Source organism: Pollachius pollachius (assembly GCF_949987615.1).
Source record: "Pollachius pollachius genome assembly, chromosome: 13".
In the NCBI taxonomy this organism is placed as follows: domain Eukaryota; kingdom Metazoa; phylum Chordata; class Actinopteri; order Gadiformes; family Gadidae; genus Pollachius; species Pollachius pollachius.
The window spans coordinates 18,927,273-18,949,980 of NC_136946.1; the positions used below are offsets into that span (position 1 = coordinate 18,927,273).

A 22,708-nucleotide genomic window follows, 5' to 3' on the forward strand; every position below is an offset into this window, starting at 1 on the left:
TTTGATTTTGGTGAAGCTGGATCCCATCTCCACCACCAGCACCACCAGCCCTGTGTTCACCCCTCCCCCCCACCCACAACGCAGCGTGTTCCCAACTAATGGGCATACCCCCCCTTTCACCTCCCCAACTCATCATTCATTATTTTTTTTACATTATCATCGAGGCTCAGCGTGATGGAGTGATTACATCTTTCAGGGCCGTTCAGTAGCAGCCAGACCAGAACTAGGATTAAGGCAGAAGGGTTTCCATGCAGCACAATCATCGTGTTCTGAGTAGGAGGAGCCAGAGGCTTCTACTGACATGCGTTCTTCATCACAGACGTGCCGGGAACACATGACCCGGGACGTGTGTGTGTGTGTGTGTACGTGTGTGTGTGGGTGTGTGTGTGTGTGCGTACAAACATTTTGAAGGACAGTTGTACAGCTGTAAAGGTCAGTGTGTACACACAAGGATAGTGTGTGGCACACACTACATACACAACGTATATTTATTACAAAATAAAAGTCCCATCAGTGATGATTCAATCTGGTTGTGCTGGGGTGACGCCGGAGTCACCCAGAGAGGAGTGTGTGTGTGTGTGTGTGTGTGTACGTGCACGTCTTACTAATAAATGTTTATAGATATCGTTTCTTACATGAAGGTAGAAAATGACTTTGTGTTTGAGTGTGTGTATTCATGTGTCATTAATAAGTGTGGGCATAAATCCTAGTGTTTTGTTTATATGGAGTTAGACATGGTGTGTTGGTGTGTGTGTTCCCGTGCGTATGTGTGTGTCCATATATGTGCGCGCGCGTGTGTATATGTCTGCGGTCAGGGGCTGTCAAGCCGTTGTTTCCGAGGTGACCTAGTGGCGGTCCACACCAGCATCCAGCGACGTCGCCAACGAGCTGGGCGAGGGGGATTGGTGGGCAGGGGGGATTCACCGTCGTCAACCCACCCACAACGGCGGTGACGAATCCATGTTTACCCAAGTACCTCTCCCCCCTCACCCCACAGACCTTCCCCTCGCCCCCACCTCCACCCCCTCCCCGGGGGGTCTTCAGAGGGCCTTGGCGCTGCTGGTGTTGGAGACGGCGTGGGAGGCGGGCTTCTGGGGGTAGCGGCCGTAGTAGTACACCTGGGCCAGGATGGCCACGTCCACGCCCACCTGCAGCAGCCCGCACGTCCAGAACTGCACCGGCGCCTGCGTCAGCAGGAAGTAGCCCGTCTTGAAGGTGTCGCCACTCGTCCACATCGCCACCATCTTGATGCTGGGGGAGGGGGGGGACGGGACGGACAGACAGACACAGTCTCTTAGTCGGGCGGGTCGTATCAGGAGAGGAAGAGATGATTAAAGGGACAATGTGGGGGAGAATATTGAGGTATCCGCCGTGGGGGTGCGGTCCGGACGAGACGGCACAACGGAGCAAAGCACGTAGGCGCGCACACACACACACACACACACAGGCACAGATACACACACACACACAGGCACAGATAAACACACAGGCACAGATACACACACTCACACACACACACACACACACACATATGAAGGCACAGACACACACGAAGGCACACACATTCACAGGCAGGCACACACACACACAGACAATTGTATTATTAAATGTCCACAAGACACTGCTTGCCGTTGGACTCCAGGGCTCAGGATAATACATACAAATAATAATGGCCATGCATATCAACTCTTCCCAGGGCCTCTGTGGCTGTGCTCACAGCAGTGGGGGAGAGGAGCGACACAGCAACAACAAACCATGGATCAGAGTGCAGAGCACACACCACAGCTCGCGTCCGGAGAGTGGTCTTTATAAAGCGCTTTCTGCCGGCAGACTAATGAGCAGACACAAAGGAAGGAGCTAATGAGAGCAGACAGGAAACAGCAGGAATCAGCAGGCCCCCCCAGGCAACCCCCAACACACACACACACACACACACACACACACACACACACACACACACACGACCGAATTAATCCTGTTTATTGTTTGACAAACAAAAAACAATAAAAGACACACACAGAATTGGAAACTGAACCCTGAGGCTGAGTTCAGTTTTGGGGATTTTTGATTATCCGTCAGAAAACCATACGCTGAGACTACCAGCCTGGACACACACACTACTGCCCCCCACACACACACTACTGCCCCCACAGGGTACTGCCCCCCACACACACACTACTGCCCCCCACACACACACTACTGCCCCCACAGGGTACTGCCCCCACAGGGTACTGCCCCCACAGGGTACTGCCCCCCACACACACACTACTGCCCCCCACACACGCTACTGCCCCCCACACACACACTACTGCCCCCCACACACACACTACTGCCCCCCCCACACACACTACTGCCCCCCCCACACACACTACTGCCCCCCACACACACACTTCTGCCCCCCCACACACACTACTGCCCCCCCCACACACACTACTGCCCCCCACACACACACTACTGCCCCCACGGGGTACTGCCACCCACAGGGTACTGCCCCCCACACTCTACTGCCCCCACAGGGTGCTGCCACCCACAGGGTACTGCCCCCCACACTCTACTGCCCCCACAGGGTGCTGCCACCCACAGGGTGCTGCCTTTGCTGCGTCAGCCCTCATATTATAGCTATAAATGAAATGTATTATTATTATTATTATATACAAGGACCTTTCATTGTTTTGTCGAAGGCAAGAACCCCTACTGAGTGACGTGTGTGCATGTGCGTGTGTGAGAACGAGAGAGAGAGAGCACGGCCACATCATTTTCCCTTTTAAAAACGTTTTAAAAGGGAATGAATTATTGATTTATTCCACAGTGGCATTTGTCAGGGCCGGCCCTTCGCATCCGTGCACAGCATTTCCCACCGTGCATTTCCCACCGATGTGAGAACGAGCACTAGCCACTGGGGGTCAATCCCATTACCAGCCTGCACAGCGCAGACACCACTGGCCATTCGAAGAATCATAATCCTGCCCATCACCTTGATCATGGGAACGGCCCTTGTGAAGAAATAAAGAAACTAATACACGGTGGAGCTTTGGGTTCTGAAGTGAGATGGAGGCGGGAGGAGCCCTTTGCATCCTTGTGCGTCACGCGTCAGAGAGGTATGTTTGTCTGAGGTGTGTCTCACCTTCAGCTTCAAAAGGCAACGAACTGAAGCCAATAACAACACAACATTTCACCAACTTTGCATTGCACAAATCTGACTGTTCTTTCCAGCTGTCAACCCCATCCTAACCACTCACCTTGACCCAGCTCCTCCTCGACTAGACTCACATCCCCCCCCCATCTCCCTGCTGCATGCCACCCCCTCCCCTCCCGCTCACGTGCCCTCCTCTTCCTCCCGGTAATGGGGAGGAGGTGAGATGTTACCTCTGCAGGAATAACAATGCAGAACGGGGAGAACACAAAATGATAAATCAGTCTATTTCTTTGTCTATCTGTCCGTCTGTCTTTGAGAGACAGTACGTCAGGAGATGAAAGGCAACGAGCCAAATTGCTGCCTCCAATCAGTGTCTCAGTCTCTCCCTCTCCCTCAGTGTCTCAGTCTCTCCCTCTGTCTCTCTCCCTCAGTGTCTTAGTCTCTCCCTCAGTGTCTTAAGTCTCTCTCTCAGTGTCTCAGTCTCTCCCTCAGTGTCTCAGTCTCTCCCTCAGTGTCTCAGTCTCTCCCTCTGTCTCTCTCCCTCTCCCTCAGTGTCTCAGTCTCTCCCTCTCCCTCAGTGTCTCAGTCTCTTCCTCAGTGTCTCAGTCTCTCCCTCAGTGTCTCAGTCTCTCCATCAGTGTCTCAGTCTCTCCCTCAGTGTCTCAGTCTCTCCCTCAGTGTCTCTTCCTCTCCCTCAGTGTCTCAGTCTCTCCATCAGTGTCTCTCTCTCCCTCAGTGTCTCAGTCTCTCCCTCAGTGTCTCAGTCTCTCCCTCAGTGTCTCAGTCTCTCCCTCTCCCTCAGTGTCTCAGTCTCTTCCTCAGTCTCTCCCTCTCCATCAGTGTCTCAGTCTCTCCCTCAGTGTCTCAGTCTCTTCCTCTCCCTCAGTGTCTCAGTCTCTCCAACAGTGTCTCCCTCTCCCTCAGTGTCTCAGTCTCTTCCTCTCCCTCAGTGTCTCAGTCTCTCCCTCAGTGTCTCAGTCTCTCCATCAGTGTCTCAGTCTCTCCATCAGTCTCTCCCTCTCCATTATTGTCTCTCTTTCTCTCGCTGTTTGTGGTCCCTAATAGGAGGGCTGGACTGGTGAGGAGCTGAACTTTATTTTTCGTTTTCGTCGGTATGTGTGTAAACAAAAAACAAAAAGAATTCCATAATGTGTTTTATTTTGGTTTTGCTTGGGTTGGTGTGTTCCTCCAGTGTGTGTGGGTTGGGAACATTCCAGACACAAGACTCCACAATGAGTACATGAAGGGGGGGGACCGAGAGAGAAAGAGAGAGTTCACCAGGGGTGTGTGGAGAATGACCCGTGGCCCAGTGGATGAGCAGCAGGATAGGGAGAGAGAGAGATGGAGAAGGACCTGGTTCAGACCGGGCAGGGAACACAGGCGAGCACTGACATTATTAGCCATCTTAGGGCATCCATCTCAGCCGTCCTCGTCCATGCTTTCCTTTCAATATTCATGGTATTTGTTCCCTAATTAATAACTAATCAAGGGGATTCTGCAGCCTGCGCTTGCTAATCATCTCCTGGCTGTGGCAAAAAAATAATTATTTCTGGTGAAAAATGAGCTGTGAATATTACATATTTAAGTTATTGACGTGAATACGTGCGGTGGCAAGCAGGGTTATTGACAGGCAGCGCTGTGCATCTTTATGGAGGAATCGATAGAGTGCTTTTAGGATTCATTATTCTAGATTCGTCATGATCACACATTTCTGTCATGAAATGTCAAGAATAAATACCTGGCAAATACCCAACAGAAGATACAAGAACAACACTTGTTTGCTTTCATTTGACGAGCAACACAAAAGTAGTCATTATAACTTGACATGAAAAGCATCAAGGAACGGAAATATTTGCATTGCTGACCCAAGATGTTTACGATAAAAGCGGCGACGGAGGCCTAGTGTCACATCGACAGAGGACCACCACGACCAAACCATGATCAAAAGGGTAAATCAACTAATATTAGGGACGGACAAATGGTTTCCTTAGCGACACTATAAGTCAGTCTGAGGAATCGCTGTCTGAAAGCAGCCTTTTGTTCACAAAGCAGACATCATTGCACTTGCTTTGTGGCGAGCACATTATCCAGAAAGGTGTCTCATTTAACACTGCCCACGTAGCTCGTCTGAACAGCGCCCTGAATAACACGGCACGGGGTGAGGGACACGCGGGCGCCACTGATGCATCATGGGGCATGGCGGTGTTCCCGTACAATATGTGCATTCTTCTTACGCTGTCCGCATGTAAAGAGAATGCGATGGCCGACGTCCTTCTCTACCGTACCCCACACACTCTGACACTTACAAACAGACAGTAGAAGAACACTACTCGTACCTGACAGACATTGGGCATTGTATACAGTCACCTCTTCATTCATTGTTACACTGTTTACATGCGGCAATAGCACGCCATTGCTATATATATATATATATATATATATATATATATATATATATATATATATTATTGCTATTTGTCATATTATTGGGTGTCAAGCAGCGAAGCTGCGAGACAACCTATTGTTTTTGTTTGAATTCCTATTATTATTATTTTACCTCAATGGGAGTCTATGGCAGCCCATAGAACGCCTTGGTGAAAAGTTGTGAAATTTGGCACACTGGTTCAGGACAGTCCCATTAGCAAATTTGAGGTCACTAGCTCATCAGCTCTAGCGCCACCAACAGGTCAAAGTTGGACATGCATTCATGTTTATAACTTTCGACCCATTCATCCAATATTCACAAACAAGATATCATTGGATTCCTTGGGCCAAGCCGAGTTCAACATCTATGTCGTCATTTTGCGCCATGATAGATTTTCCGCCATCTTGGTTTAGGTCAAAAACCTTCAAAATGCTACTCTTATCACAAATTTGGTCCAATCAACTCGAAACTTGGCACACATGATCTTCAGGCCATGCTTGATAGAAAACATCGAAAGATTTTTCAAATTCAAAACCGTTTGGCCGCTACAGCCAATCAAATTCGACCGCAAAGTCACCAAACAGGATGTAAGCCAATATCTCAACAGCCCTTTAACATATCATAACCAAACTTGGTACATACAACCATGACATCATTATGGGGACACTCAATGAATTTGGTGACCATTGACCTCTAGGGGGCGCTATAATTAATGAAGACGTGTTTTAACTCCTCTCTCTTCACATGAGTATATTTCAAACTTTTTTCAATGTCTGGTGATACTGTCAGAACTCCCCATGTAGCTAGTAAATTATTTATCACGGAAATATCTGCGAGAATCAATCAAATTCGACCGTGAAGCAGCCAAACAGGAAATACGCCAATATCTCAGCAGCCCTTTGACATATCATGCCCAAACTTAGTACATAGACCCATGACATCATCATGGAGACACTCAATGAATTTGGTGACCGTCGATTTTATTTTTTATTTACTTATTTTCAATGTCTGGTGATACTGTCAGACTGCTCCATATAGCTAATGAAATATTTCCCATGGCAACATCAGAAATTGGCCACCATGTTGAAAGTTGTCAAAATCAATAGTACATATCCACAGGCCACAGATTATGTCCAATCATCATGAAACTTGCCATATATGATCTTCAGACCAAGCTGAACAAATGTGCCAAACAGCTTTTTCTTATTCAAAACCCTTTGGCCATGACAGCCAATCAAACTTGACGGCAAAGCCGCCAACCAGGAAGTAAGCCTGTTCTCAGCATCTCTTTAACATATCATAGCCAAACTTGGTACATAGACTCATGACATCCTTCTGGGGACATTACCATTCCGCCCACTTACAAAATAAACTGCAATTCTTACTGGATTAGATGCTTCATGAATCACCTCAAGAACGGATGCTTGTTAACATTGTGTCTCTGTTAGGGATATTGTTCCGAATACCCCTATGTATTTGTGTCATTTGTTCTGCCAGGCAGACTGTAATGCGCCCTTACCTCTAGTTGAGGTAAGGGCGCATTACATGCGCATATTATTTCACTGAATACTTGTATGCATGTGACAAACAAAACTTGTTGACTCTTTAATCTGTTGAGTGTGTGCTTAACATAGGGGTGTATGGCTGGAACAGAGAGCTCTTGAATTTTTAAATAGTTTGCTTCTGCCACGTCTATGCACACCGTCCACACGACCACGGCGTCTGACCACCCCTGATACTGAAGGCTTTTGAAATTCTACAGTCCCTTCGGGCATCCGGTAAGGAAGCCCACTGGGCGCCTCTCTAGGGAGGTGTTCCAGGCACGACCAGTGGGGAGGAGGCCTTGGAGAAGACCCAGGACTAGGTGGAGAGATTATATCTCAACCCTGGCCTGGGAACGCCTCGGGATCCCCCCGTCAGAGCTGGCCAACGTGGCCTGAGTCTGGGGCCCCTTGCTTGAGCTGCTGCCCCCCGCGACCCGACCCGCGGTAAGCGGTTTGAAGATGATTATGATTATGATGCTGTCCCTGCTTCTAGCTAACGATCATGCGGACATCCACGCTCCCTTCCTGATTAGACCCAATCAGTCGAGGCGTGCCCTTCCCTGATTCGTCACGCCCCAATCAAATTACGAAATGACGAAGATTCCCGATCCATTCGTTCTGCACCCTTCCCCGCGCAGTACTCATGCGTTCCTCTCAGTAAGATGACCACCTCGTGTCCGGCCCAAGCTAAGAAACCTATGGTCCTACTCTTCCACATTTCTGTTCTTCCTCCGCGGTGTTTTCTGCAAGTAAGCCACCAATGGCAGGGCAGACAATCTCCTTCCAGTTTACTCCGGCCCGCGCATGCTCAGTGTACATGAGGTGCTTTGGACAGAGCTTATTTCTGAAAAGGTGCTAAAAAGGCTCTTCTGGACGCAGCTTCAAAACTAGATCTTATTTCTGTGGAATGAGATTGCAGCCTAAGTCAGCAACGACAGCATCAAGCTGGCGTAAAGTTGAGGTCCCCGGGGCACCAGTGACAGGCTAGGCAGGCAGGGCCCCAGTGCAAGCCCCCCCTCCGTGCTGGTGTGTGCTTACGTAGCAGCACCGAGGCTGAATAAAGCATCGCCACCGTTATGGGAGGAAGTGAAGGCCAGAGGCCTTATAGGGGCACAATCTGAGAGACAGTGTCTCTCTCTCAAACACACAAACAGTTTACATGTGTTTATGTCAATGTGTTGTCTGTTTATAAGCGTGTTTATGTGCGTGTGTTGTGCGTTGGTGATGTGCGTGGGTGTGCGATGCATGTTTGAGTGTATGTGTGTGAGGCGTGTGTGCTGGATGCGCGTTTATGTGAGGCGTGTTTGTGTGATGCGTGTGCAGGGTCACAAAGTTGTTTATTTCATGTACAAGTGGTTATGCTGGAGCGTGGGCCTACAACTCTGTACTCGTGTATACCATCTGACAGCAGAGCCCACGGGGGCAGGGTTCACAGGCACAACCTCACCCCATTACAGACAGTCAGCCACCTGGTTCCCCCCAGGACCCATCTCCTCGCTGTATAAATAAAGCATGCTGTGAAGCCTGGCTGTTACATGACACACACAGCCTCCGATCTGTGTGATGATCCCAGTGACACACACACGCATCAGACAAACGCATCAAACACAAACGCCTCACAGGCACACAAACATGCATCACCAACGCACAACATACACATCACACACGAAAGAACCGTCCATGAAAGAACCTTTGCATGAAGAATGGCCCATCTAAAAACCTTGTCTCAATGTATACATTTTGCTTCTTGTTTGAAATCGATATCAACAATTAAAAAAGGGGCATGTTGTCTATGACAGCTAAATTAAGGCGTGTATGGATCACAACGTACACAAGGCTGTTCCAGACATCCAATATTAATGGATTTTCACAAGAAAATGCTTTGATCCAAAACAACAAGATGCTCCAGGATCAAACATCTTGCACAACGACGCCTACAGGGAGCCATTAGGAATCAAACTCAGCAACCTCTGGGTTGAGAGTTGAACACCCTAACCACTGGAATATATCTGTCAACCCTGAACATGCATCGCCGAAGGTGTAGTGGTAGAAACAATAACAAAAAGGTGTATACCAACTGATAGATGGATGGAAGAGAGAAAAGAAAAACTTCCACTCAATTGGCCAGTCCCATTTCTTATTTTTCACCCCTATCCCTCTTTCCGAGTGCACTTCGCTTTTAGACTTGGCCCTTGGAACAGAGTAACAAGCCCCTGCTAAGCCTCCTAGCCCCTGCTAAGCCAGCGGTAGTCAGCGTTGGGCATTTCAGAGACAAGCGACAAGTTTGTTGCCGGACATTTGGAATTGCACAATGTCTGTGTCAGCTGTGGGGATTTCTGATGCCTGGGCTTAGCTGCTGGACTTCGGGCGTCATATGCCATCAGGGGGTTGAAACACAATATGCGATCAGCATGCAAGTCATTTTTTGTTACGCTTGATAGAAAGAAATAGTCTATAAAACGACATTAAATGAAGATAAAGCGATGGACATTACTATCTATTTTTTTGGAAACACAAAAAAACATTTTGTTTTGTTTCCAAAGTGCAGCATTGGCCAGCATCTCGCCGTGAGCTGCAAAGGCATTCTATGAGATTTCTTCTAAAACTTGTTTTTCAGTGTGCTGGGACTCGAGACTCGGGACACCCTGACCCTTCACGAGAACGCGCAAAACAAAGGGGTCGGGCTAATTGGTAGGGGCAAGGGGTGAACTGGGACTGTGCCAAGGCTCTACACTGCTGATCGAGCCCCACCGGAGCTGCTCAACACAAACACACACTCCCAACTCTCTCCCTTTCCGTCCCCTCAAAGGATGAGCCTCAAGGCTGGCTCATCCAAACAAGTCAACAGCAATTGACGCCACCAACAATATGACATGAGCCACTAATACGGCACACGCAAACTTCAAAGGCAATGTGTTCCATCAGCATCAGTTAAACACAACGATACATTCCTCGTTACCCGTCTCGTTTGCTTACATCTCTGCTCACCGCGCATATGCCCCCGGCGCATACTCACATTAAGGTTTTATTAAACACACACATACACACACACAAGCATAAGCACACAAAAACACACACACACACACACACGCAAACAGGAGGACGTAGTAAGTAACGGCAAACACAAGGACATACAAACACACACCAAGAGCTGAGGTAAAGTAACCTAGCAACAGTGATCCATTACATAGACGGCCACAGGTTGCAGACGGAAATGGATTGAAACCACAAACAAGGAGAGAGATTTGGTTCTCTCGCGCTCTCACACACACACACACACACACGCACACACACGCACACACACGCACACACACGCACACAGAGTCTTGTTTTGGAAAGCTCAAGCATCCACGGCAGCTACTGGTTGAGAAAAAGGCAGGCAGAGAGGAAGAGAGAGAGAGTGCAAGAGTGAGAGTGAAATAAAGGGATTAAAAGTTCCAATAGATACAGCAATCGGACATGGTGGGCGACCAGGGGAGAATTGCTGAGCGGTGGGAGATAGAGGTGCAGCCTGTGTCCCCAAAAGACCCAAAACAAAGGCTTTTATAGGGCGGGGTAAGGGAGGGTGGAGAGGTGTGTGTGTGTGTGTGTGTGTGTGTGTGTGTGTGTGTGTGTGTGTGTGTGTGTGTGTGTGCGTGCTGTATCTGTCAACAGTGGGTGAAGGGGAGAGGGGGCGGTGGACACACTGCTGAGCCCTTCTCTGGGAAACATCTCTCCCACTGTGTTGAAAGAATAAATATCTGTCACGACACACTCTGACACAAACACACAAGCACACGCAAACACACACCACTGTCTTGCATGACTCCCAAGCACAGCCCAGCGAGTGCACTTGAGCACAGCGGCGCGCTAGCTTGCTCCATGTTGGTCCTGTTTATTTATTTTTACACTTTTAATTGGAGCGCTCTTCGACTTCACTGCGTCACCAATCAGAAACAGTAACGGGCCAAAACAATACTTTCAAGCGGGCCAACGCAAAGTGCCAGAAGATCATCTCGTTAGCGGCAAGGCAGCGCCAGAATGCTAACCATCAGAGTGCTAACCGCCGTGCTAGACAGCGAGGTTAATTAGCCCCATGTCAGTGTTAATGATGCAGCAAGCTGTCTTTTTTATTTTGTTTTAATCACGACCGCAGTCGCCGACCCCACCGTCCACCCCCACCCAACCGCCCACCCACGCCCCGCCCAATCGCCGACGTCCCCAGCCCTGGTGTGACGGGGCGCGGCGGCCTCTTGTCCCCGACAGCAGGACGCGGGTGGACACAGGCTGGCAGCGGGGTCGGACTCTGTCGTTGCTGCCGAGCTGGGTCGTTCTACAGGGTCGTTTCCCCAGCCCCTCGGTAATTCTTTATAAAATATATTAGGCCTAATTGCCTCTTAATATTACATGCTTGAAGTACCGCAGGAGTAATTAACTTTCAGGAGCTGTGCTGGGGACCAGCGGATAATACAGTGTAACTAACAGCAGGGTTTGATTTATGGAGATGAGGCACGTGTTCAATACATCATCGGTCCGGGCTCACCTACTGATCCTGGTGTATCACTCAAAAAGTGACGTTGAATAAATGCACGTCGATTTTTTTTCTAGCTCTACATTTCCACGGTTATGATTAATGTGCTATGACAACTCCTTATTTCATCATGCACATGTTTTGCACAACGTTCTGTCTTGTAAGCGTACTCACACACACACTAGTCCTCTTTATATGCTGGGAATCTCTCTATTTACTAATACCGCAATGTGTGTGTGTACACACACACACACAGGCCAAAATCAAGACCAGCCGATTGTGGAAACCATTTGGCATCTAAAAACAAAAAATAAAAATGTTAATTATTTTTTTCCACACCCACCCACCCACAACCACACGCACACCCACCCCCCCCCCACACCAACACAAAATGGGGCAGCGATCCGGGTACACACACACTCACCTCATGCCCTCGGTGGACTTGTTCTGGTGGTTGCAGTAGAGTTGGGGCATTCCCAGCATGGCCTCGGTGAAGACGGCCAGGAAGCCCAGGCTCTCCACGTAGACGGGGGAGTCCAGCAGCAGGTAGGTGACGTAGGCCGCCAGCAGCGTGAAGCCCACCACACACTGCAGGTAGTCCACGAAGCGGCTCCACGACCAGAAGTAGCCCCACTCAAAGTCTGACGCCGGGGGAGGGGGGGGGGGGGAGAGAGACGGGGTCAGAGAGACGGTCGCTGTGTTCTGACATGGACGGGGTGTATCGGAGATCATCCTCGGGATTGAGTCTCGAGTTGTATAAAACGTGCAATATATGCACGTTTTTGCATATATTGGGTTGGAAAGAAAGGCTGTCCTATATTCACTCATTTAAAATGCACATATTCACAAGTTTTAAATGCCTAGAATAGGATCTGCTATTTATCATTTCTTAAGGGTATTTTTAGGGAGAAAGGGTTGTGAAACAATCGAGATATGAACACCTACCAACCCCTTTCAGATTCATTTTGTTGGAAAGGTAAAAAAAGGCTCACATTTTAACGTCTGAATATGATTTCTCTTTCCATCAGCAGCTGAAGCACCACATGACACACTAAATCAACCGAGTAACCAAACAATTCAACCATCCAAAGTCAAAATGTTGCATTTTAACAACAGCAAAACATGACAAAGGAGGGGAAAAAAAGAGAAGATGTGCGCCTCCCAAGCACATCGATTAGAAAGTTGGGGAAGAAACACTGGCTTTGTTGAAAAGACCACAGAATGTACAAAAGGTCCCCAAACCGAAGGCTGCAGAATACCACTGCAGTAGAATGGGTGATGCTGTCGATCAAACCATCCAAAAAAAAATGTAATCAATCAAATGCATTTGCATGCGTCTCCACAAGGCAACACTTCAGAGTATGGACATAAGTGTGTTGTGCATGTAGAAAAGCTGCATTAAATCAAACAATCGTTCGCTAAAAGGTGAAAAGCCATTTTCAGCAGTCCTCAAACGGGCTGGAATAATAACTTCATTACGTGGACTGTGGATTTTAGGGAAACTGGCACAATAAAACAGATAATATCTGCTATATATATATATCTTCTGTAGTACATCATACTGTATCATACTGTACCACTTGCTATGGGTTTAAGGTCATTTCAAGCAATAAATCAACAGAAATTTAATAATGGCTTGAAAAGTATGTGGTTCAAATTAAATTCCTGGTCTCCGCGTGGATAGGGTCTGTTGGTCGTACTAGCTCTACATGAGCTGCACCTTATCAGGAACTATCTCAAGGTGTAGCACCTCTGGTGAGATCCATCATAGGGAGACAAGAGATTATTGCGAAGAATCGCCAGACTTGTTTAGCTTTAGCAATAGCTTTAGCGTCAAAGGCTTCATTGAAATACGACCTTCAAACTGCAGAGGAACATTTTGCTGGCATATTTCGTTGCTATAGAATTTGCCTCGCTGTGCGTCAGTAAAACTATTTGTTTATCTAAAAAAATAAGGGAATTGTCTCTAAAATGAATTGGATGGGCTGTGATCATGTTTACTCTGGAGCACCAGGTGGGGTGAGGCCCCACAATACACAGACGCACAAAAAACACTGCCTTTGAGATCGGCAAGGTCAACACATCCAATTAAAGCACGTCAATGAATTGAACCGAATTCAAGGAGCAATGAGCGTCCAGAGCCAGCCTTTCTTCTACGAGGCCCGTGACGCACACGGCACAATGAGAAAATTGATATAATAGAGAACCTCTCACGCGAAAAGGACTTAGAGAAAAAGACGGCGTCTCGGAGCTGGATATTGTGCATCGAGGGCATGGAAACTGGAAGACACGATGGATCCGAGCCACTCCCAGTCCCCAACAAAACCGTGCTTTGAATACATTTACAGAACCCATTGAGGGTGGAGAAGAGGCCTGATGTGGGGATGGTTCCAGCCACCTCCACATGCCCCCCTTCTGGCCCATTTCCCCCCCCCCCCAGTAGAAGAGGGCGGCGTGGAACTGGGCCCAGAGGATGGCATCTGGACACGGCTGATAAGGAGCTAACCCAGGAGGAGAGCCATGGAACGGGGTGGGGGGTTAGTGGTACAGTCCGGCATTGCCCAGCTAGTGTGCCCACAAATCAACACACACACACACACACACACACACACACACACACACCTCCAATGAGGTAGATAGAGAGGTCACATATCAAGCACTTTTTAAAAAAACATATATATAGACATCTGTGCTTTATTTTTCTCGCCCAATTGACAACTTAACTGTTTCCTGGTATCAATGGATTGCCTTTGCATTGCTCTGCACAGCTTGAACAGCCTTGTACGGCAAAGCCAGTCCACTCTTGGGCTAAGATCATTACAAGACCAGCCTACAGTCTAGTGATTCATTTCCTGGCCACCTGAAGAGACAAAGGAAAAGTGCAGAGAAATAAAAAGAAGGTACTTTTTTCTGCCTTCCTCAGGAGGCATTACTCCCTTCCCCTGTTTCCCTTTGTGACACAGAAAACACAGCAGCCTGAGTGGTTGTTCGAGGGAACGGGCCCGATTAGGCTCATTATTCGTGGGACTAGTAAAAGAAAAGAAAGAGCCAGTTGCCCACTCTGCCTCTCCTATTCCAGGCCGCAGAGCCACTCTCCCTCTCATGGGTGGTCCATCTCTACAGCGAGCGGACAAATGAGCCGCCGAAAAACAGGCTCGGTCTTCCTGTGCACGGCTTGGGGTGGAGTGTGTGATGCCCTTTCTGGAGCTATTTCTGATGGGTTGTTTCTAATCAAGAAGGAAGCACGCAGACACACAGACATTCGAGACTTCAGCAGAAATGACCCGTACAGGTCGCAACAACGCCGGCAGCACAACGACTGGCATGGCTGACTGGCTTTAAAGACGACGTGAAATGCTCAGAATGCATTTCATTTCTGTACCGACTTCCAAGCCAAACTGGGTAACCATGTAGAAAAAAATAGATTTTACCATTCAAATGCGGGACTACCTCAGAAAAGTTTTCATGTCAAGTGTTATCAGCCCCAAAAAGTGTACTTCGTTTCAAACTTGACAACACCATCACAAAACTCTTGTAGTAGGAAGTGAAGGCAATTCGATTTCAAAGTAAAAGCCGTTGTGTAAAGGTTTCATGTTGTCATGTTTGTCTCGGGGAAACGGCATCGAGACTGTACACACTTGAAGGTCCAGTCGGCGGTCACCCATGGGTAATGGTGTCTCAAGAGGTGAAACAGAGAGTAAGAGAGAGCAGGAGAGAGAGAGCGAGGGGATTTATGGGGAGCCACCGAGCAGAACACTGGGGAGGACTGCAACAGGTGCACATCCCCACAGGATTACAGGATGAGGAATGGAGCGGGAGGAAGTCAGAGGAAATAGGTTGATGCTGCTGCGGGCTGCTTTAATGTGTAAGATCACGAAGCAGACACAAACGGGACCGGAAGGTATTGAAGCCATCACGCGTGCAAAATGACAACAGGTGATAAACCCCGATAATAGATGGGGCCTTACAAGGTTTTATCTAGTTCCATGTTTAGTAGTGGAGCTGCAGGGAGCCTTTCACAACCTGAACCTCTTCCCACTGAAAAGTCTCACCTGGGTTTGTTTTAGTTTGTACAAGTTGCATCTATTTTAAATAGGGAGAGTCAACACAACAGTATTGTGCAGACTTACACAAAATTATTAAAACGACATCGGCCAAAATTATTCAGTCAGACGAAGGCCAAATTACTATAACAACGGCAGAGGTAGCAGCCATGGAGAGTGTGTGTTACTGTGGGGTTCTGTAAACAGGTAAGCTATTCATGTTGAACCGGGAACCCTTTGATGTACACCTTTCTCAATAAAGCTGGAAAGGCATTTCAGGCCAAAGACTGATACGCCCATCCAGTTTCATGCTTGAAAGGGTGATCACTCCAAAGGAAGGGCACCATTTCAAAGAAGGACTATGAAAGCAGCTCGCAGCCTTTTTTCTATGTATATATATCTATGCATCACATCTAAATATTGTCCCAGGATCAGGCAGTGTACAGGAGGTAAATGATGACACCTCATCCACGGCTAATGTGTCGCAGCCACCTGGACCATGCACCAGGATGCTCACCACACACTGGCTACCACAGGGGAGGGAGGCAGGATGGCGGAACTGTCCAATTAGAGACTGGGGGGATAATTAGGGTGCCCAGAGCCAGGTCGGGAGTTTGGTTAGCCCCCCCCCCTGCTCTTGGGACATGTGATGGGATCTTGGGTGACCACAGGGAGTCCAACATCTCATTCAGAAGACTTGACTGCATGCCCAGAGGCCCTGGATTCTTTTGGTCCTTTGAGGATAAAAAGGCCAAAATATACACTACCGTTCAAAAGTTTGCGGTCACCCAGACAATTGATCATTTCCATTAAAACTCACACTTTAATTCAAAAGTTTTCAGCGGTGAAGGTTGCTGGAAATGCCCCTAAAAATCTTCAGTTTCAAGCTAGAATACTAATTTACCACATTAACAATGTCTAGACAGTAATTTTGATAATTGAATGTTATCTTCATCGAAAAAAACGGTGCTTTTCTTTAAAAAATAAGGACATTATTTGAATCCATTCATCCGTAGACTCTAGTGATAGTGAGCACGTCACTGGAAAACAATACACTCCTGTAAGACCCTCAGTTGACCATGACATGGCAAAGCCTGGGGTACTATCTGGATACATAAGAGAGAAAGAAAGCCGCTGGATGTAGACCCCAGTTACGGGTATTTTTTCCTTGGTATAAAGCGGGCAGCCTGTAATCAACCCTGACTCGAGCCCCTGGGGCAATAATGACACAGCAGAGGTAGTGCGCCACGGCGACGCAACCGAGAACACACACACACACACACGAAGAAGCCCCAACACTTCAAGAAAAGAGAATGCTTCACACTCTAGATCTGCCGACAGAGCTGGTGGAGTCTGTGGCGACTAATTGCAGCAGGTGCTACAAGGGAATGGAGCCGAAGTGCTCCGTTTTTACATTTGACTGGATTGAGAACGTGTTATAGTGTCGTTAACAGGCTTCTGAAAAGTGAATAGAAATCGCCTGAATCCAGGCAGGACAGGGCGATCAATATTCAGGCACAGATACTACTAGCAAAGCCGTAATCAAAAGGACACATTCTGGCCCTTCCTACACGCTGCTAACTCAACCAGCTTATTCAGAGAGGTCAGAGAGGAAGAGTTGGTCAAACTTATGACACGAGATCTTCCCATATCCACTGTTGGATGTCATGCAGGGAGTAGGGATTCAGCAGAACATAGTTCAAAGCCAAAAATGTGAAAGGATATGATTTCCTTAGTTATTAATATCTATCTAATATACTTATTGAAATTGGCTTTTGGGATCAATTATTACACAGTGACACACCAAATATGAGACAGATTTAGAAGCATCATTAAATAAGAGATTACTGTAGCTTGCAATGCTTGACAATTGTTGGGATCTGACGCCACCTGGGGGCCTTATAAAGAATATTACCAATCTTCTTTTAACAACGTTGCACTGGGCTGTGCTACATCAAGGGCATGGATGCTTCCCGTTCGAGACTAGTTTTCCCGAGCTGTCCATCTACCACTTAGTATACAGACAATAATTTGGTTTGGTAGGTTTATAAGGGGATGCTGGCATTCAAGAATAACCTACAATTTCACCAGCCTTGTCTTTGAAGCGGATAAACAAGCAAATCAAGCATCACCATGCACCGTTCAGAGGGGAAACAATTAGATGAAAATAGTACTAGAGATTGACATTTCGTACTGCAAGAGTTAAGGAAGTAGCATAGGAAGGCCTTACATGTTCAGCAATTATATTGAAAAAAAGTCCAAATAACATGCAGACAGAATTCTGTGGGCTGAATACATGCAACCCCACCTTTTTGGTTGCACGTGGCTTATCCTTGGGGATGGAGGTGGTTAGACATGCGGCTATGGATTGAGATTCGGATGCAATGCGGTGTAGAAGCAGGATTATGCAGATCGTCGTCCCACAGACAGCAACACGAGCGCAACATGTGGTGGGGTTAGATTCAGTGGTGAGATTAATTTTAGTAAGGGGGTGCCAGGCAGGGGTCATGCACATCAGACAAACACAGCGATGAAGAGATGGAGGACTGATGGACAGAGGGGGGAGGGGATTGGTGGTCTCAAGCTGAGGTGAACTTTTCCAGGTTCGTAATTTGTAGTGTTGCTTCACCCATGCACTGAGCCTGCTGATTTCACTCACTGTGCTCATTAACCAGTGATAACACCAGGAGATTGATATTGAAAATACAGAGAGGAAGGATTTCCCCCCCTCTGAACCTGGAAGTTCCCCCTCTGCTGTAGAGGCAGATGAACTACAACCAATGTTGGTTTGAGGGGATTTCGAGAGTACCTACCCAGAAAGAGCCTCTTAGGGACTTTGATCTCCTCGTCCTTACTGTCTGTTGCTACAGACACACATACACAGAGAAATACATATATTCATAATGTCATTCATAATAACACTGAGATAATAATAAAAAAGACAGAAAAAGCAGTCGGCCTGCTTTGGTCAGGGTGTGAGTTGTGTGAATCCATTCACACAACCAACCCACCCACCTAATGACCTCGGGGAGTTTGAGATGAAAACATTTGGAGCCAACCACCACTTTACCAAGCGTGTCAAATGATCAGCGAGAAGGTAACTGTGGTTCTTCATCCATTTATGTGAAACACAACAACCCATACAATACTGTCTTCAAAATTTATATAAATCATGAATATGGTCATAGAGCATATTCATGACCATATTCATGATTCCCCCCCCCACTGCTCCCTCCTTCCCTCTGTTTTTCGGCCAATGAGATGTGTTGCATTCACACATCTGTGATTAATTCTCCAAGCCAATCAGGGAAGAAATGCCCTGATTAGTCAGAAATAAGACAGGAGAGGTCTACATTTCAAATACTCTCAAACAGAGGCAGGCTCAGTCCACTGGAAACCATTATTATCACTGGGACTTCCAATAAAGGACACAAAAATGATAGCTCTTAAATCATACCTATAGCACCTTTGATAGGAAAACCCAGAATCACATAATGAACCAGATGCCCTCTACACTCTTGTGTATTTATTTATGTAAACATAGCTGTACATTGAATACTTAGAAGGGGGAGCTGTGTGGATCATATTAAACACTTCTACTGGTTATTAGATTTCAATCATAACACTGGCAAGTCATCAGAATTTGGTGACTGTTTTTGGAGTAATAGTCTTGTATGACTCCAGTGGATGAAATATGCGTAATAAAAAATGGTCCTAACCTGATGTGTTAATTGTCAATTCGAAACAATTTACCCATGGGTCTTTTAAGGCATGACTATGAACAAAATATACAAATAAAACACATAATATAAAGAATTAATTCACAGTTAATGTGTCATGTGAACATTTAGAAATTAAACACTTGAGCATTGGTTTGATTCAATTGAAAAGTTATTCTCTGTAAAAACCTTCCCTGAATATAATAAGACTTAGTTAGTTACATTCATTGCTATAAAAAAAACTGACTGCTGAGTAGTGTCTCATGAAACAAAAAGGAAGTCACTGAAACCATAGTTTCCTGTTTAAGTACACATGCAACTACATCTCAGTAAAGCCTTGATAACCGATCTTACCCGCCCAAGGAGTCAATGATAATGATCTACCGCTGAACGCTGCAGCTACTGTGCATAGCAAACAAGAGCCAACAAGAGCTGCAAGTGCAATGTGATAGCAGCACGCCCCATTGACAAATAAAGTCCTTACCTAATTATCATTCATTAACTCTTGGGTAAACAGCCGATTATGAGCCCATTCTTTCACTCTTCATACCAAATGGAAGCAGAGAGGCAAGAAAGTCTGTTCGCAAGAAGAGGTACAATTTACATTAACAACAAAATGTACCGTGGAGAAAATAAAGTAAAACTCATACCAAAGGATATCTGCGTCGCCTTTCAAGTCATGCGACATTCCTCCCCCCCCCCCCCAACCCCCCCCAACCAAAATGATCAAGGTGAGTCCCACCCTGATCAAGAACGATCTATCAAACTACGTAGAATCAAGTACACTTATGTAGTGGACGGTAGCGACCATCAGGAGACCCTGTGCACAAAGTCGCATTGACCCACCCCGTTCCTGACCGGGGGTAGAGTGCAGCCATTCCATTGGTTACAGCAACGACATGAGCTGCTCTGCTCACCGAGTCCCCACGGTGTGTGTGTGTGTGTGTGTGTGTGTGTGTGTGTGTGTGTGTGTGTGTGTGTGTGTGTGTACAAAGTGAATATGACACTAACATGAATATGATATAACACCAGATTGGGTGGGAAAGGGATCCTTCTTCCTCTCTCACCCTGTGCCACTAGCAAGAAGGCCTTCATATATTAGGTAGTAATGAACTCTGTGTTCATTTATATCTGGGATTCATAAATAACTATCAATATTAATCAATGACACTGGTGTTAAAGCTGCATGATGTGCGCTTGTGTGTGTGTGTGTGTGTGTGTGTGTGTGTGTGTGTGCGTGCGTTGCTGCGTGTGACTGACCTAGGAACGAGCGGCGCTTGGTGCTGAGCTCGGTGGCCATGCGCACGCTGGTGCACAGGTTGAGCATGGCGAGCATGGTGACGATCATGATGACGCTCTGCCACAGCAGCGGCGTCTCGAAGTAGCGCCCGAATCTAACAGACAAATGACGTCAAAAGAGGCACATTGGGGGAAACGAGTGCGGCACGTGGGAAGAGGTAACACAGATGGAATATCCCTGTTTCACGTGTTTTTTTCACTGGGTCATTATCCATCTGTCCTAAAAGGGATGTAAATATTTGAACCATGCACACTGTTTGAACGTGGAGGTACCTGTCATTAACATTTCCTGTTCTTCTAGTTTGTCTTCTACCACACATTGTCTTGAACCATTGTATAGTCACACTTATAGCATCTGGGTTGGGTCTGGTGAATAGGCTTACTACTCTACTCACTTGGATTAAGGAGATTATGCCATATGTCCCATATGTTGATAAAGCCAATGGCCCCACCACAATAGGGCATCTTTTGTGTTCCAAAAAAGTAGGACTTATTCAGCCTAATGCATTAAAATGTATTAAAAAGGTGCATGATTTACTGGACAGCCCCAGTTGCAGGAACCTAGTTTATAGAGTTAGGGTTAGTCTTATAGTTTGTTCAGTGACTGACTACTGACAATGAGATTAGCTCAAGCATTCACATTTAGCAGGCCATATCATATAATGTCAATACATGCTTTTCCTGATATGTATTTGTACGACAGTTATCTGGAGTTTCTGTCTTAGTTTTGCTTACCTGAATAGTATGCGCAGAATATTTGCCACAAGAAGGACAAGACACACATACGTGGAGAAGCCCTCTGCATTTTGCGTCCGCCGTATGTCTCTGTACTGAGGGATGTAAGGGACCACCCCGCCGAAGATCATCGCACCGGCAGCGATCCATAGCACAAGTTGGTTAAAGACTTGCAGAAGCTGCTCAAACACTTCATCTTCCATAGTTCAGTAGGCATCCAGTTGTGAGCAGGTTGTGTCACCGATGCGCAGAGAACCAAAGTTGCCAAGTCTTTGGTCAGTGCAGTAGACCACTTGTTCCTGCAGCAGTCTGCTCTTCACTTGATTTGTTTCTTTTTCTATCTAAATGAATGCCCTCAATTTACAATAGCGGCCAAAGTGAGGAATAGTACTGTCAAGGAATGAGGCTGATATATATCCACTAAAAGCATTGTCTGGAAGCATCAAAGACACATTCATTAAAGTGTAACCTCTTTCCTCAAGCTGAATGCCACGCCATCACGAGTCAGGAGCACTTGTGAATCGGAAATGACGACCCGGGCCAGCCCCACAACAGATCACAACAATAACCTAAGGGATGACTAGAGGAATGCATTCACAACGTGTATCCTGTCTGCAGCAATATTTGAAAAATTGTTGCAGGCACAATTAAAAGCGTCCGGATTTCTGATATAACTGTTCCGATTAAGCTAACCAGTCCGATTGTATGTTAGAAACAAAATACATTCGCCCCCCAATATATCTAAGACCATTCAAATGGAACTGCAAAAATTCACATAGCATGTTGTGGATATAGGGGCATCATTGGGACTTCAGTGACTCTCCTTTCAAAGGAAATTGGTAAATAGGGAAACAACAACCCAAACCGAACACAGGAGTGAGGCTTCTTTCCGGGCACGTGACACAGGCCACGCCCCTGACGTAACCATGTGACGGTAGCCGCGGGGTCCTAAAGGCAAACATGTATCAGCGATAGCGGCCTTTACCAATAGTGTTGCCAGATTGGGCCAGATTTCCCGCCCAATCCGGCAACACTGGTTACTAATGTAGTTTTGCGTTTAAGAGAAATACCCGTGGATGAAGAACAGAATTCAGATTGTTGTTGCTATGTGATGTAGTAGAATAAGTATTGTTTTCGAGAAAAAAACTATACAAGGGTTGACTAGGGTACAACAAATTCTCGTTTTATTTTCAAAGGTTGCATAACCACAGCACATTACTACGACTCCGGTTTAACTGTAAAGTAGGATTATAATCCATTATGTAAAAGGGGATGATGTAGACCTAACCCTAATAAT

General features: G+C 46.8%; 1 protein-coding gene across 2 annotated transcripts; it reads right to left on the reverse strand.

Moving 5' to 3' along the window:
- Positions 1-106: 106 nt before the first annotated feature.
- On the reverse strand, positions 107-22,221 carry slc66a2 (solute carrier family 66 member 2). Of its 2 annotated transcripts, XM_079749198.1 has the most exons (5): positions 21,412-22,221; positions 20,638-20,771; positions 18,472-18,522; positions 12,040-12,256; positions 107-1,251 (listed from the first exon to the last, which is right to left on the reverse strand). In XM_079749198.1, the coding sequence occupies exons 1-5, from the start codon at positions 21,612-21,614 to the stop codon at positions 1,041-1,043; spliced, it is 816 nt and encodes a 271-aa protein (XP_079605324.1). In that variant the 5' UTR covers positions 21,615-22,221; the 3' UTR covers positions 107-1,040. The 2 variants fall into 2 exon arrangements, with proteins under 2 accessions (XP_079605324.1, XP_079605325.1); XM_079749199.1 differs by lacking the exon at positions 18,472-18,522.
- Between the last annotated feature and the right edge of the window lie 487 nt (positions 22,222-22,708).